This window comes from Triturus cristatus, chromosome 8, assembly GCF_964204655.1.
Source record: "Triturus cristatus chromosome 8, aTriCri1.1, whole genome shotgun sequence".
Taxonomy (NCBI): domain Eukaryota; kingdom Metazoa; phylum Chordata; class Amphibia; order Caudata; family Salamandridae; genus Triturus; species Triturus cristatus.
Window position 1 is genome coordinate 229,666,002 of NC_140591.1, and position 18,032 is coordinate 229,684,033.

General features: G+C 42.4%; 1 protein-coding gene across 2 annotated transcripts in view; it reads right to left on the bottom strand.

Moving 5' to 3' along the window:
- Positions 1–18,032, bottom strand: part of CCDC82 (coiled-coil domain containing 82) — a 149,598-nt gene that overhangs the window by 26,467 nt on the left and 105,099 nt on the right. Inside the window, exon 6 of one of the 2 annotated variants that reach the window (XM_085621427.1) lies at positions 14,905–15,075. The exons of the other annotated variant lie outside the window; for it this stretch is intronic. Within the exon in view, the coding sequence (XP_085477553.1) occupies positions 14,905–15,075 (171 nt within the window). The remainder of the gene's footprint in view (positions 1–14,904; positions 15,076–18,032) is intronic. 2 annotated transcript variants of the gene reach the window in all.

The window sequence follows — 18,032 nt, forward strand, 5'->3', positions numbered from 1 at the left end:
AACTAGACGAGATAGAACATCAGCAACACCATTTTCGATCCCAGGAATGTATTTTATACCAAAGTTGTATTCCTGCAAACCAATTATCCATTTGGTTATTCTTCCAGAAACCAGATCCAACCCTTTTTTGCTAAAAATTTCAATGAGAGGTTTATGGTCTGTATGAACCTCAAAATCCATACCCCACAAGAATTTCTTCATTTTCTTTATGGCCCAATATACAGCTAACGCCTCCCTTTCAACTACAGAATATCTCATCTCAGGATCTCTGAGACTTCTTGACAAGAACATAATGGTTCGCACACCCTCAGGACCACTTTGTTTTAATACCGCTCCAAGCCCTTTCTCACTAGCGTCAGTTACCAGAATTGATTTACATTTTGGATTAAAACTTCTTAAAGAAGGAGCCTGACTAAGTTTCCTTTTGATGGCTACAAATTCCTCTTCACATAGATTCGACCACACAAACTCCACACCTTTGCGTAACAGCTGCCTCATGTTAACCGTTGCTAATGCAAATCCCATCACAAATTTCGCATAGTACTCTATCATTCCTAGAAATTTCATTAATTCTGATTTGTCTGACGGAGAACACAAGTTCATTATGGTTTCAACCAACTCCGGTTTAGGCTTTACACCATCCCCTGAGATATTGTGACCAAGGTAATTGATATTATTAGATTTAAATTTGCACTTCTCCCCCTTGACTGTTAAATTGTATTTACATAAATTCTTCAAGACAGATTTTAATCTCATATCATGTTCTATATCGTCCCTGGCAAACACCAAAATGTCGTCTTGATATACACATACTCCTGGTAGATCTTTTAGCACTTTTTCCATTACCCGCTGGAACACAGAAGAAGCTGATACCAAGCCGAACGGCATTCTCTTAAACCTATATGTACCAAAAGGTGTTATAAATGATGTGTAATCTCGTGATGACTCCTCCAGTTCTATTTGATGATAAGCAGAGGTAAGATCAATCGTGCTAAATACCTTAGCCCCATCTAGAAGAGTCAACAACTCAGTGATGTTCGGTAAGGGATACCTGTCAACAACCACACACTTGTTGAGTTGTCTCAAGTCGATGCATAAGCGCAAACTTCCATTGAGCTTCCGCGCTGCAACGACCGGAGCCAACCATTCACATCCTTCAATCTCCTCAATTATTCCACCATTGCGTAACTTCTCAATTTCTTTTTCCATATCCTCTCTGACCGACAGAGGAACATTCCTCACCTTACTACATACAGGAGAAGCATCTTTTTTTAGAAGAATCTTATGTTGATATCCTCTTAAACAACCTAGATTTTCCTTAAACACATTAGGAAACTCTATTTTTAAATCATGTACATACTTGTCATCAACTACCTCATCCACCGATTGAACTCTGTCCCTTAACTGTATTGGGGGATTAGCATTGGGATCAAGATATGTTCCTAGATCTCCCTGATGAATCCAGCTAATAATGCTATCACCACGCTTAGAAACATAAATTTTACCTGATACCAATCTTTCTTTATATTCTAACAACCCTATAAAATAACCATGTAATTTTATGGGTTCACCTCCATATGCTAAGGGAATTATGTCAGGTTTCATTAACGTAATTTTTCCCTTCAGCTTGGAGTTATAAAATTCATTGGATACAATGGTTATTTTTGCCCCCGAATCAAACAGAACCCTGGTGAGCTCTCCTTCAACCAGGATGTTATCATATGGAGAGGTTTTCTTGTTACACATATCTTCAACTTGTATGACAATCTGCCCGCACATATTCTCTTCAGAATTAACTTCACCACCTTCCCCATGACATATTTCAATTTCTTTTACCATAGGTCTGAGCTTTGTTTTACAGAAAGCTGTAAAATGCCCTTTTAACTTGCACTTAGAACATGTTTGGTTGAGGGCTGGACATTTTTTGTCATTAGCAAGATGATTTGACTTACCACATCTATAGCATTTCCTATTTGCCCATCCTTTCTCAGGCACACTTTTCTCTCCTAATTTACCACTTTCAGCTCTAACATTCACCGCTTCAATCTTGTTTCCCTTTTCTGAATCTTTTTTAATCACCGCAACACATTTTAAAGAATGCTCAATGCGTTTGGCAACTGTAAGTACCTCATCTAGAGTTGGTTCGTCCCTTAGCCATAGTTCTTCTCTAATTTTCTCAATAGAACAACCAAACATAAATTGATCCCTTATACGTTCGTCAGTTAACTCTTCAAATTTACAAGAGGAAGCTAATTTTCTTAATTGAGTGATATAATCCTCAATGGTCTCGTCTACAGCTTGCATTCTTTTTGCAAACTGGTATCTTTCAAGAATTGTACTGACTTTTGGGAGGTAATGTTTGTCAAGTTTCTTGATACACACCTCATAGTCATTTAATCTACCAGCCTCAGCAGTAGAAAGCTCAGGCAAATGGTCAAACACATCCTGACCTTCCGACCCCAAGCAGTGCAATAATAAGGCTGATTTTCTTTCCGCACTCAAAGAGGGACCGCAAACTCTAGCGTACCTCTCAAAGACAACTTTCCATTTTTTCCATTTGATAGGAGGAGACCCAGGGGAAGACAAAAAAAATGGAGCTGCTGTGACATTCTGCATGTTGATTCTGCAAAAAATAAAAATTCCTGAAGAAAACTGTTGCAGATTACTTACTTGCAAAGGATAAACTACAACATCAAAATACATACAATTTTAAAAATAAACAATTTAACACTGTTTACTTGGAGTAAACTAAGAGATTTCGCTACCAAAAGAGCTTAAACAGAGTTTAAACAGAGATTCAAATTCCAATAGCTTTTCTTTCCTATAAATGTACTCCCAAGCGCGTTCGATTTGCAACGGAAATTGACAAAGCTTATTCCTTTCAATGTACACCCAAGCGCGTTCAACTTGCAGAGAGAAATTGACCAAATTCTACTTGCACGCATTCGATTTGCAGAGGGAATATGTTAAAGTTTAGTTGCAGAACATATGGTGTCCTCCTCTTTATACGCGTGCATATAAACAAAGTCCATCTATTCCTTCCTTCATGGCAGAGATATCCATTATAATCGAAGCACGCACAACACGACACAGTATGCGCGTTATACAGTGCGCGGTAACCTGGCAACCCAAGACGTCGTCATAACGCATGCGTATTGACTCACCAACACAACGCGTGCGTATTGCGTAGCAACCACAAGGTGTTTGTTACGATCGTCAGCCACAACGTGTGCCGCTCTAGAAGCCCATTGCGAAGGAGAACAGAGAACCTCACAGAGCTGAAAGATCCATTCCGAAGGTAACGCTCCTTGTCCAGTGATGTTTATTTTCAAAATTTGAACAAAGATGGCGATTTAAATAATAATAAAAAAAAAATTGTTCAAACACACACTGTATGCGCAAATCTATTTCGTAAAAAATAAAACGAATAGACAAGTGAAGCGCTGCTCACGGAGACGCCGCGATGACATCAAACTTCTCATGAAGTCTCGAACTTCGTTGCTCCTGCAATGTACACATCCAGCGCAAAAGAGTAGAGTTCAGCACAGGGAAATCGGCGAGAAACTTTTCATGAAGTCCCAACGCAATACGCCTTTCAATGCACACTTCCAGCACAAAAGAGTAGAGTTCACCAGAGGAAATCAACGAGTTAGAGTATCCAAACTCGTATAAGCTTTTTCCCTTTCAAGCAGAATAACTCCCATTTGCAGGATCACAGGCTCAAAATTCAATAAGCCACATCAGAAATATCAATGTCTTGCTTGAAGGTATCAAATCCTGCACCTTTTCATTTTTGAAGAAATGAATAAAATTTTCACCATGGCATCTTGTTGAGATCTTCCTGTTGAGCTTCCTGTGCCGACTACGCCAGTGTAGAATTCCTCTTAATCATCACAGAGACAAGAGGAAGATGAAGGTAAATGTAGTTTATTCCACAACAGAAGATCCCATCCAACAGCCAGTCAGCCAATCTTGTAACTGGTCATTTTCAGAACCTCCCCACTTACAACAATCCATGACATAGATAGAATTCTATACAAAGCTTACATCAACATACTTCAATATAAAATGCCACACCCAGGTTTGTAAAATACCTTAAAAAGGGTGTCAATAGATCATAAAGAAAATATCAGAGAACCTCGTAGAAGTTTCCAGGCCATTTATTAAAATATTAAATATGGTCAAAGTTTTAAAATGTCTTTTTTCACCCAACATCTTGGTTGGGCACAATCGGCCATAATACTGTTTGGGAATGTCAACTATGTTCTTTTGACAGAAAAGAAACAGTCACACCTCATCGAAGTGGACCCCATGCTGTGAGATCTGGATGGTGGAGGGCGGCCCCATTGCTTAAGGGGGAATGTTCGTTTAAATTTCATCAAAAAGTTGGGACAAATGTGTGCCTATCTTGATAGCTCTTAACAGGGTTCAAGCATTTATCAAAAAAAGTCTTCAACTCTGCTCTTTGATTTTTGTTGGGTCAGAAAAGGTAGCGGGTGCTTGTCTGGCCGTTTTATGGCACAGTGCTCCCAATAAGGACAAGGATTTAAGAGGCTTGGTCAGTGGCAAGACTAGAAATGGTTCAGAAGCTTCTTATCCTCTGAAGGTATAGGTAGAGAACTTGGTGTCCAGGGAGGCTTCACAGTTGCTGCGAATGCTGCAGGGGAATAGTCAGGAAAAGATTACCAAATTTTCCTTTGTAAATTTGGAATAAGATTAACTAATTTTGAGTCCACGTGAAGCACAGTGATCAGGGATATTGGATGATCTAGACTGTGCAAGGCTGTCACACAGAGTTCTATGGTTTCCCAAGCAAACTAACAAACTAAAGGCCTTATTTAGAGTTATGCGGACAGGGACTCCATTACAAACATGGCTGACGCCCCAGCCACTGTATTACAAATGCCATTGATTATAATATATGGTACGTCAACCATGTTTCTGACGGAGCGCCTGTATACCAAACTCCAAATAAGTCACATGACCCATAACATTTTCAAATCAAGAAGCCACCCTCATAGATAATGGGATCCAAGGGATCAGTGGTCAAATTGTGTCTGGAGAAAAAAAGACAACGGTTAGCAACCAGTAATTATATGAAGGACTTCAATGTGTGGGTGGTCTACAGAAATTTTAAGATTGAGACAATCCATTTTCTCATAGATATCCTATAAGAAAATGGGTTATTAGTTAAAGAGAATGTGAGTACTTCCTAAGTAATAAGTCCAACATCTTATCTGCCCAACACACAAGTGGAATAAATAAATCTGGGCTCAACCTCTGCTAGCTATGAGTATTTCAGTACAAACACAATTAAAATGTCACAATACAGCACAATAAAAATCCCACAACCAATTTCTAAAAATAGAAAAATACTGAATAAGAAAAATACATTAAAATAAAATCAAATCAAAATAAGGGGAACTGGAGATATTTTTATTTAATAGTTTTAGCGTAAAATGGGTCAAGAAAAAGTATTGCGCCAATCAGAAGTAACTCTTCGTGGTTGACTGGGAACTATGCGCAATTTCAGGCCAACTGAGGTGGAGCAGAGGTCAGATTTCCCAAGTCAGTTTTACCGATCAAAGATTTTATCTTAAGTCTAAATCCTCTAGTGGGGCAAGGCTGTATTCTCTGAAGTCCTCTCCAAGTCAAATAGCTGTTGGAAGAGGTTGTCTGTCAAACCTTTCCAAAGGTTTTTATTTTTCAAAAACAAACCCTCAAACCAGTTTGTTTCTGAAAAAATAAATAAGAGCCCACACACCATGGGAGAAAGCTGTGTGTGTGTGTGTGTAGGCGTCATTATGTTTTCTACGCTAGATTTAACCTGGCACGAGGGACTGAAAAAAGCACACAATATTGTGCACCCTAAACAGGATGGAGGTTTTATGTCCTTCCTCCAATGGCCCTCATTTTGTCAAAAGAAGGTTTACAGTGACGGAGTAAACTCTATTTTGTCTGCGTAAACCTGGTGGTCTGCCACACTGAAAATTACGCAGGGGTGGAGAGTATGGCGGAGAAAGTACTCTGTCGCAATGCAGCACCCTCTCAGCCAAAGTCTATATCGGGCCCCTTGTCTCCTTTCTTGGAGCAAAACATTCTCCAGGGGACAAACCTGATGCTGTTACTAAGTAAGTCCTCTTGAAATTGGGCAGCGCTGTTGTTGGGTCACCCTGAAGCCCTGGAAGTTTGCAATTTTTTCAGACCTTCCTGGAACAACTCCTCTTGGTCACTCCCAGGACCTCAGGGACAACACTTAGGGGTCAGGACTCACTCTAGCAGATACCACCAGCAGGGTCCAGTTTAGGCCCAGTTGGTCAGTTAGTCTGCTCACACCATCAAAAAGGCATCTTGCAGCTTACTGTGTCCCTGACACCACACAGTAGGTACAACAACTGACCCTTGGAGGCCACTTCTCAGTCCTGGATATACATGGGAGCAGATCCTGTCTTTCAGGTTCCCATACAGGTCACAGACCACAGCCCCAGTCCCCTTCTGATCTTATGCAGACCCAAGTGTGATCAGATGAGCTGTGAGTGAGGAACTGCTTTTGTAGGATTCACTAGAAAGTGGGTGGATGTGTGGGGGTGACTTCTGGATACTCCCTAACCAAAAACAAAAAAGCTTCTAGCAGCGACCCTTTCCACTTCAGTACATCCTGTTTGCCTCACTGTAAACTATTCCACAAATCACTATCCTGAGTAAAATCGAACATGTCAGAACCCTTTTGCACTGAGAGATGTCTGGTGTACTGACCGGGAGAGTATTAAGAGATATGATCAGTTTCCTCCTCCTCAACCCCACCAAACTGGTTTTCAGATTAGCTCTGTCTACCACAGGGTTAGTGCCAAGCAGGCTACAGTTGGCCGACAGAAGAAAGTCTTCTTTTCCTCAGGGCTCTATTTACACTTAAGTGTGAATAGATCAGCTATACCCCAGTCTTTTACAGCTTAACGAGGTTCCAAACCCCTCCCTAGTTAACCTTGCTGAGCTACGATGAATCACATAGCTCACACCCAGGCCATCTGCCAAAAGGCCTAATCAATTGTTTATACTCTGAGAACATTGTTCACACATCTTTAAGGGGAGGCACTGACCAGGGCCAGCTGCTGGAATGTTAATCCAAATTAGCCTGCTGGAGATTCAGGCAAAGTCTTACTTTCAAAAACTCACTTTTCCTAAATATTCATTGAAGAAAACACACATCACAGGTGAATTATGTTTTAGTAAATATTAAAAACATTGGTGAATCATCTCTGTAGCTTATCCCAAAACAGAGTTCAGAAAAACTATTTTGTTCTGAATCTTAGCTTTCTTCACAGAAACAGCTCCAGTCCTTTACAGTGAAAATCACTTTTTGGCACTGGTTGCCGTAGGTACAACTAGGCCTACACTGGGGTGACTTTTTTAATATTTAAAAGTTTGGTTCTTTCCCTGTAAAAAATGGCTAATTCTACAGGTCTGCTGCAGTTTTAAAAGCTACAGCAGTTAGCCTACACAGCTAGACCTGAATCCATGTTTTGTTTGTCAGCCTACTGAATGACTTGCGCAGCAGTCCACAGGTGAAATTTAACTCTGCATGCCATTGTTTTGTTTTCCTGCACCATGGCTCTACTGAAAAGTTAAATATGCCAACTGGGGATTTTCAATGTTACCATGCTTCGGGGTTCAGAGCACATACCCTGGGGAATGGAGATCAGTACCCCAATGTGTAGAGTTTAAGAAGAAGCAATACCAATCAACAAAACATGGGGGCGAGCTCCCAAGAAAGGGATTTTCTCACATATACTATGACCTGGAGACATGATGGTGTACCTAGACCTGAATGATGCATTTCTCATGGTCCCCATTTTTTTCCCCTCACCACAGATCCTGCTGTTTATATGCAGAGATAAAGTGCCCAAGGTTCTGGCAATATCCTTCAACATGTCCTTGGCACCTTGGTGATTTACCAAGCTTCTGAGACGGGTTATAAAGGTCCTTAGAAATGAGTAGTGAGACTGATAGTGTGCCTGGAAGACATCCCAATTATAGATCAGTGCACACAACATCTCAAAATGTCAGTGGACTTGATGCAGGGTTTACGATTTGTCATCAATGAGGACAAAACCAATTTGGTTCCACAGTAAACCATTCATTTTTTATGCTTCACTGACAATTTATTGTAGTCCTCGCTAAAGCTACCACAAAGTAAAGCAGGTAAGTCCGGAAAGAATTCAGGAAGATGCTTGTGGAGGAACAGGTCTCTCTGTGTTATTTTGCCAGGATCTTAGGCCTGCTTTTGTCTTCTATTCAAGCCATCTCCCCAAGTCACTGCACTAGAGGGTCTTTCAGAAAGAAGCCTTCCGCTTTTTATTTACTAGTGCAAAGTACACCTTACTGCAGAAGCCAGGTCAGACATCCAATAGTGATTGGATCAAATGGAACACAATAAAGCATCCACTTTAATTGAAGGCTCCTGTGAGGTGACGAGTGGCCATCAGCAGCTGCCCAAGTGGCTCTGTTTGTTCTTTGATACACACAGCTGCTATGTGACAGAAATAGCAGGATTGCTACTTAGAACAATAGTCATGTTGTTCTGAACCAAGTACGAGAGTGCACACAATCTTTGAAAATTAAGATAGGTAAATGATTTACTAATCTGCTAGAAGTAGTGCAGTACCAAAAAGTAGCAAATTAGTGTGTTACTTTTAGAAATAAAATATCCATGTTAGAATATTTCCTTCTATTCACAGCACTGATTCATTTTCTTGCTGCTTCATTCTTTATATTCTGTGTGGTTACAATTCATATGATATGAACTAGATTGGGCTTTTAAAATAAAGATTCTGAAATGCATATTCTGTTTTCTAGTGCTCCTGAGTGTATGATCCATTAATGAAAAAGGATTCAGGTTTCCACTAAATGCCCACATCTTTTCTCATGGGATTGATCGCTACCAGAAACACATCTTACACAAACATTGCGTTGGGGGCTGTGTATTGGCTGGAGTCCATATGATTTTCTGGGTTGTGTTAGCACAACAAATCCTTAGCGCCTGGGAACTAGAACATTAAATCCGGTAATCTCGAAGGCTCTAGAAATCATATCAGTTTTACAGATATGCTGCTTGAGCACTACACAGCTGATCGAAAATAATGTCCAGGTATAGCTTGCTGAATATATTTCAGTATGAAACTACAGTAAACTGGCACGTTCATCGAACGATATCATCAGTGATGTCATCAATGATGACATGTAACATGTCATTAGTGATATACTATTTAATGCCATAAGCAGTGCATTGTGGGCACAAGCTATAGCAAGCTCACTGAACTATGGTGAATTTAACATGTAGTTTTTCAGTGTTTAAATGTTACTTTGTGTGTGACTTTTTTCAGTGTATTCTTACGTTTTTTTTTTTTAAATGTAAGTAGATATCTTATTACAGTACCTAAGTAGACCATTGCTTTGCACTTTGGGGATCTGCATCACCAACTGCATTTTTTAGTACTTTTCTCGTGCTACAATTGTACTACGGACATATTTTTAAATGCTATTCACGAATTGCACCTCTAAAGTACTGCTGCAGTACCAGAGGGAACAAAATACAATATTTAATTTGGAAAAAATATTTAACATACCTTAAAGTTAAATATTAATGCAAATACATGTTAAATCTTTATTTCAAATGTAGAACAAAAGAAATATTCACAGCACTGTTAACTTTATTATGAATGTATTATTTGATTATTATAAGTATATTAAATACAATAATTTTTCTGAAGTCTAAATTAAATAATGAAATACCACCTAAAGAAAAAATATATATACTTTTAATACGCTTGAACATGTATTAAAAGAAACGCACAGAAATAAAAGTAATTTAATTATATTTTAATACAAAGCTACATTAATGTTTAAACACAAAAAAAGGATGTTAAAACCTTTTATAATTAAATAAATATGCACTATTTTTAGGTATTAATTTAAATGCATTTATATATTTACCTATTTAAAACAATTTAAGCTCATTTAACATGATTTCCTATCAGGTTTTATTCCATTATTTTCTATAAGAGGGTGTTGCAGTATCAGTGGTTGGGCCTGTGTAATGCTAGACTTTACTGTTTTGCAGTAATACTTTAGACGTTAGATTGTGAATAGCATTTTGTGTAGCGTTTGTAGTACAGCTGTAGCACTATTGTAATACTACAATAGTACTACACAATGCAATTTGCGAATTAGGCCCCTGGATTTTGTCAGTGGATTTCTGTTTTTTTCTAAAGTAAGGGAAACTCATATTAACATTCCTAACTATAGGTCTCTTTAATCATTCGTTTTTTGCAGTGAAGTGTTGGGTTTTTGTATCATATTGAGCCTACACTCCCACTGCACGCAGTACTAGGTGACATTAAAGCAACATATATTTTGATCCCATTTTAAATGTATTTTTAGAGGGTAATGTCTTGATGGCTGGGAGGATGCAATTCTAAACTCTCTGGGCATTTCTAGGAAAGCACTGCTTTAGAGTCTTTAACTTGCTGATAAAGAGATAGTGCCTCACAGTTCTCACTGGTCCAACGAGGAGGCTAGGTTCTGGGTTGTTGCAGAGGTAGAGTGAACAGGTTTTTGGGCAACACGGCTATTTTATAGATACTTCTTGCCTGAATCGGGGGTCGCACACTGTGATTACTATTGGAAAGATATGCCAAACTTTCTTGTGTCTGTGGCCATCCTAGCTGCATGGGACACCGCTTTAGGAGGACAAGGTTAGTTTAGAAATTCCTTCCTGTAATAATGGACCATAACCCAGCAGTTACAGTGGAAGGGCTCTAATCCCTTGTTTCTGTGATGCCAGGTGTGATGTGCAAGAGTCGATGCTGATGCTGTGCCTCTATAGCGGAGTGAGCATGTACAAGAAGCGGCCAAATGACCGGTGCATTCCACGCAGATGGGCCGGCCACTGAACATAAATGTAAATGTCCAGTATTTGTAAAGTGCAAACAATTACCCGAAGGTGTCAAGGCGCTGGGGGCCGTCGAAAAGATTAAGCGAGCTATTGCCCAGAGTCACATGGTGCTGGGCTCATCTGCCGCCTGCACCGGGGATCGAACCGCGAGTGTCCGGGTTCTGGAGTCAGTCGCCCTGGCCGCTGCGCCACACTTCTTCCCCAACATAAAGCATGAGCTGAGACAGGTTTCAACCTTCACTTTGCAACTTGGTGGGGACAATCAGAAGGAATTTTATTTTAGTGTATTAAGTTTGTGGTAGTACTTCTAGTGCATTATGTGTATAAAAAATGTTGGTGCCCAAAATGTTTCATACGAGACTACTGATCACCTGCCGTGTTGCCCCTTCATCCACTGGATCGCCCTATTTCCATAACCTCCCTGCACCAGCAGTGCCTCTCATTGTTTCCCTTCAGTCCTGGCACCAGCCCTGCACAATTAATAGACCCAATTCTTTATTCATTTGCTTATTTTAGGAGATTTGGGGGGCTTCTTCTGTGAGGAATTCTTTAAACAAAAAACACTGTCAAATGTAAACATTCACAACAAACTCTATACATAGATGGACTAAAAATCCAGAGGTTCTCAAGAGGCACTAAAAACATATTCCATTACATTAGTGGAGTGCTAGGTAGGCCTTATACCACCAGGTGTTATTTCAAATTTTGTACATTTTAAGATGCAATAATTAACATGTTGTCATTTAGCAAACTTATGTCCTAAAAACATAAAGACCTCAGGGACAGGCGCATGCGACCCCTGCATTAGAGGTCAGCAGGGCAATACAAGGTTAGAGAGAACAAACACAGCGCTTTAAGCGCCAAGCAACAGTGTTTCTATTCCTGGCAGAAAGGGTAAGATTGTAACACCCGTTCATGCCACAGGATTCACAGCAGTGTTAAACAAAAACAGGAGCAGCAGCCGAGCAGATCGTTCTGCTGTGGGAAAACGAGTGTGAATGGGCCTCTGCAGCACTGCATCAGGACTTCCAGGGGTAGGTATTGGGCCCCTTGGATATATGGTAGAGTCAGTGCTTTAAGTGGGGGGAAATAAGTGCAGGTACTCTTCAAACTGTGTAGCAGACTATGGGTGGGGTGTGGGGCAGCTAGAGGCAGGGTTAGAGGTGATGCTTAGAGGCAGGGTTAGTGGTGATGCTTAGGGGCAGGACTTGGAGAGCACATTTAATGGGATTGAGATGTTTTGGTGTGCAGATGTGCATGATGGAATCTATGGAGTATTCTCTTAGTCCTTATATGTACAGAAGGGAACATTTAATATTTTCCTTCAAATTTTGTATGTGCACAGATTACCTCCGTGCACGGTACATAAAAGACATTTCCCATTTTTACATTATGCACAATAGCAAATAGTGTGGGCTTTTTACAAAGAAACTTTAAAATTACACAGCATATCACTCTATTTAACAAAAAGCCTCATCTGTTTAACATCAGTAAAATGAACATAGCACACAGCACTCTCGCATGCAAGCACGCACAGTAACATACAAGCACGCACACACAGCATGCAGTCCATTTGTTTTAACAAATGCTTGCATTCATGAATGTTCGCTCTGATGCACCTGGATTGCCCTCCGCCGTGTCGCTGTCACTGTCGCCCCATCCCACCTCAACCCGACTCGAATCAAGCGCTGGCTTGCTCTGCTGCACCGTCGTGCAGTCTTCACTTACATTTTACACGAGTCACGTTATATGTGGCAGTCAGCAGGCCCGTCCACACTCCTACCGTGTGACTGATTCCAGAGCGTCTTATTGGACCCAGAGCCCATTCCAAACTCCCGGGCAGCTCTGAATACATGCAAATAAGCCGCTGCTGAATGGTCAATGGTCGATTTGACACTCAATTGTCAGAGCACAGCACAAACATGGACAGACTAATTGGTTGCCAGCTAGTGAGCAGCAACTACGCTACTGTAAATCCCTTCCACTAAGCCTGCTTTGCGGCCCCATGAGCGCCGGTGTTCTCTTTGACCAAGGAGACGTTCCGGTACTCACGGGCGTTACATTCAGAAGTGCTGGTACTGGGTCCCAATGACTACCGGCCCATTTAAAGCACTGGGGAGAGTGTGATCTAGTAATCCGCCTGCGCAGCTCCAGCCATCGGACGAGCTACATGACAGTGCGATCCACACAGAGTTAGTTTTACTTTCTCTGCTTTTGTGGACAGCTTGTGTTCCCTTATTTCCCAGGTGAGGAAAACCTGCTGTTCAGATTCTAGGAGTGTGGCTGTGCGTGAGTGCCGGAACTGCCAGCCCAGCAGCATGGCGGTTTAAGCCTAAGTTAATTAAAGTAAATGGCGTTTCTTACATTAAGGACATAAATACAGGGGCAGGTTTCCCTGTGACTCTCGTCATGGCGACCTACACTGCGAATCATGACTGTGCATTTCTCGGAGCGCTCTCTGCTTCTCGAATCAAAGCATACATTGCAAAGATAAGTGCACAGGTCTGGTTCACGCTACAAGTACTGTATGTTTCACCAACCAGCTCTGCTCCCACTGAAACCGCACCTGCCTCTCCTTTTGGCTTCCCTATGTCCAGTGGGTAGATCATGCTCTCTCCCAATCAGCAGCTTCCCACCTTTTCTTCATCTCTTCACTCCTCTTTTAAATCACCCTGTGGCACTGCTCTGTCTCAGGCCTAAGCATTAACAAAAGGGAAAAAATATGACATATGAAAATATGTCTAGAATTTTTTTTAAAAAACAGCCATAACTGGAGGTCAGTTCAGCTGGCACCTCATCTGCCTACCGAAAGGTAATGATAACCATTGGCAAATGGGAAGGAGTGCCCATTCGAGCACTTCCCATAAAAAAAAAAAAATATATATATATTTTTTTTAAAAGAAGGCAGTGTTCACACCGACCACTTCCTACTCTTAAAAAATTAAACATCAAAGTTTTATTTTTCTTTTGAAACGCATCCAGTTTTACTTTAGGAAAAAAGGCTGTATTTCAAAGAAAAAAAATTGCTATAATAAAAAGCGATTGCAGATTTGGTGTCTGCTGACTCCAGCAGGCCACCACTGCTGTGATTCCTAGTGGGTCACAAATTGCGACCTACCTCATTAATATTGACGAGGTAGCTGATTTGCGATCCTACTAAGAATCTCTATTTTATAATATATTCTGTGGTACATCAGGAATTGTGGTATCCAAATTTCAATTTGGCAAGAATCACAATTTCGAAATTGCTATTCCCAAATTTTGAAACTATGGCCCCAAGTGATTTGCTCAGAATCATAGGATGTTCAGTGGACGCCGAGACTCAAACCTGGTTCTCTAGTTCCATAATCGTCACCTCTGGCCGTAACTCCAAATCCTATCCTAGCAGTGTGAGTGCAACCCATACTGCTGGAGATATCAGATTGAGGACTTGTACTCAGTGGCATAGTGTGGGCGGGGCCAAAGTGGCGGTTGCCCAGGGCACAAAATTCCTTAGATGCACAAAATTTTAAAAGAAAAAAAATGAGAAAGTGCTAACGGTCCATGGGTTAGGGGCACAATACTTGCCCTGCCCCAGGCGTTGGCAACCCATGCAACGCCGTTGCTTGTATTGGCTGAGGAGTGTCTCAAAGAGTGTGCACTCATGTCCATGACCTTTACTACCTGAACTACAGGTCCAGCACAAATAAATATTGTTACCCATGCAGAGTGAGGAAAAAGGAGTCTGGCAATAGAAAGACTTGGCCGACCTGGTTAACAGCACCACCAAGCGGTGGGCTAAGATAGTGTAGCAGGAGTGGCAGGGTCAAGGCTAGGATGGGAGCCCATGAAGGCACGAGACAGGCATTTTTCAGCAAATATGGAAATCAGTAGGACGTAATATTCGTCAGCATGCAAAAATGATGAATTATAATCAAAACGAGTTTGCAAAATCGTAATATATAAATTGTTACCTGTCTGTCATGTTGCATGAAATCATCCGTTTCAAGTGTTTTATTGTTGTACATCTCTCCTGATAACATCACTTCAAAGGAAACGTATCGCGTTAATCCACAGGCTTGGCAGACAGTCTCAGTACTACTGCAATGTGTAATGATGCTAAATGGATAACTTTCCACTCGTTCCTGTTACAAAAGATTTAATTGTTAGTCTTCCAAAGTTAATTGTAATCCCTTATATTTCAAAGAGATATTATAGATGCCAACCTTATGGGACCGAAAATAGGGAAATTTAGAATAAACAAATCGGAGGAATAGTATTTCCTTACTGACTTGAATCTCCCCATTGACGTTGAAGAGAAAGGTAAAATACAGCAGTTTTTAAGATTTCAAATAAGTAGTTCCCTGCTCTAAATTGGTGGTGTTTCCGCTTACTCAGATTAGTAATTTTAAGAATCCTCAATAAAGAACAAGTTACTTACCTTCAGTATATATCTGTAAAAGACATATGTTAGTTATAGATTCCTTACCTTAGAATTATCCCCAAGCGTCAGACTGGATCCGGAAAAGGATTTTTTTTTCTTAGCAGTACACTTGCGTGTTGGAAATTGGCTTCGGTAGACTCCGTGTCCGTCGTGGTAGCCGGGATGACGTGTCTGTGCCTACTTAGACGTTACCCCTGCGTGCTGACGTCAGTTCTGGCACGACTTTCCACGCCAGAAGCGCAGAGCCATGAAAGACACTGACCACTGGTGCACCACAACTAGGGCCCTGCAAGGGAGTCCCTATCCCTAGAAGGATGGGTGGGGCGGTAAGGAATCTGTAACTAACATATGTCTCTTACAGATAGATCATTACCGAAGGTAAGTAACTTGTTCATCTGAAAGAGACTGTAAGTTATAGATTCCTTACCTTAGAATAGATACCCCCCAACAATACCAACCCCGGAGGAGGGTCTGCAAACCAAGTTCACACCAGAAAGTCCTGGAGGACAGAATGGGCAAAGTAGCCGTCCCTACGGACTTGACTATCCAGGCAGTAATGTCTGGTGAACGTGTGCATAGATGCCCATGTGGCCGCCTGGCAGATGTCGATAAGTGGGACTCCATGCAACAAAGCAGTAGTTGCTGCCGTGGGTATAGTGGAATGAACCCGCAGCCCCACTGGAGGTTCCTTTTTTGCTAAAGCGTAACAAATCTTTATACAAAGGACAACCCATATGGAGATGGTATGCTTTTGGACAGCCCGACCTTTCTTGGCACCCACATAGCCAATGAAAAGTTGATCATCCACCCAGAAATCTTTAGTGGGGTCAAGGTAGAAGGAAACCGCACGTTTAGGGTCCAGATGGTGGAGTCTCTCCTCCTTGGAAGGGTGCGGAGGTGGGAAAAAGGTGGGCAGAGTGATAATGTGCCCTATGTGAAAAGGAGTAACTACTTTAGGATGGAACGAGAGTCGCATCCTAAGCACCACTTTGTACTGACGCACAGAAAAGAAAGAGCATGAAGCTCACTCACCCTTCGAGCAGAGGTGATGGCAACCAGAATGGCAGTCTTCAGAGTAAGGAGCCTAGGCGGACAGTTGTGAAGAGGCTCGAAGGGAGCACAAGTAAGGTAAGTCAAGACAAGATTCAAGTCCCACTGAGGCATTATGAAAGGAGATGGAGGAAAGAGGTGAATAATGCACTTAAAGAACCTACAAACAATAGGGGACTTGAACAAAGAGGGCTGATTCGGTAGCCGAAGAAAAGCAGCTATGACTGCCAGATAGCCTTTAATGGTGCTCAGAACAGAGCCCTGCTGGGCCAAAGAAAGAAGGAACAAAAGAACCTCCGAAAGAGGGGCGGAGAGGGGATCCACAGCCTTTGCTGTGCACCATGCCACAAACTTGTTCCATCGACAGGTTGTATACTGTCTTAGTGGAGGGACGCCTGGCTGCCAAGATGACATTACAGACTTCGGGTGGAAGGTTAAAAGTGGTCAGCTGTCACCGCTCAATCTCCACGCAAGGAGGTGTAGGCTGGACAGATTCGGGTGGAGGACCGTCCCCTGCTGCTGCAACAGAAGATCCTCCCGAAGGGGCAGTCTGATTGGAGGATCGATGGCCATGCTTTGTAGCTCGGGGTACCAAATTCTTCGTGCCCACTCTGGAATCACAAGAATGACTTGGGCCTGGTCGCGCTTGATCTTCTTCAGCACTCGGGGCAGAAGTGGTACAGGCGGAAAGGCGTTCAGTTGGCTGCAGCTCCACTCGCGGGGAAAAGCGTCGCTGAGCGAGTGCTGCCTAGGTAACTCAAATGCGCAGAACAGCTGACATTGCGCATTCTCTTCAGTGGCGAACAGATCTAACCAAGGCTCTCCCCACTGCTGAAAGAGACCTTGCACCAACACTGAGTGAAGACGCCATCCGAGATCTACCAGGCACCGACGGCTGACTTTGTCCGATCTGACGTTCAGAGAACCTGCCAGGTGTTGAACCACCAGGGTCATGCCCTGATGTTCCAGCCATGTCCAAAGGCGAAGAGCCGCCTGACAAAGGTTCCACAACCCCACCCGCCCTGTTTGTTGCAGTACCACATGGCCGTGGTGTTGTCTGTGAACACCTGCACTGCCTTCCCCTTGGAGGGAAGGAATGCCTTCAGTGCCACGCGAATTGCCCGGAGCTCAAACAAGTTGATATGGAGCCCGGACTCCGCCGGAGGCCAGACTCCTCTGATCTCCACCTACCCCAGGTGGCTGCCCCATCCCAGGAGTGATGCATCGGTCACCACCGTGAGGTCTGGTTGGGGAAGGGAGAAGGATCTGCCTCTGGTTCGTTAACCACCACTGCAGTTGTTGCGCAGTTCCGGCCGATATCTGGACGTAGTCGGAAAGATTCCCCTGATGCTGCGCCCACTGGGACTGCAGGTCCCACTGCAGAGCCCGCATATGCCATCTGGCACAATCTACCAGCAGAATACAGGATGCCATGAGGCCCTGCAGCCTCAGGGTCATTCTCACCGAAATCCGGGCTAGAGGCTGAAACATCAGTATCTTAGACCACATATCCCAGACTCGCTCTTCAGGAGGATAGGCCAGAAACTGCACTGTGTCCAGAACAGCCCAGATGAAATGAGCGACTTAGAGTGAGTCAGGTGTGACTTC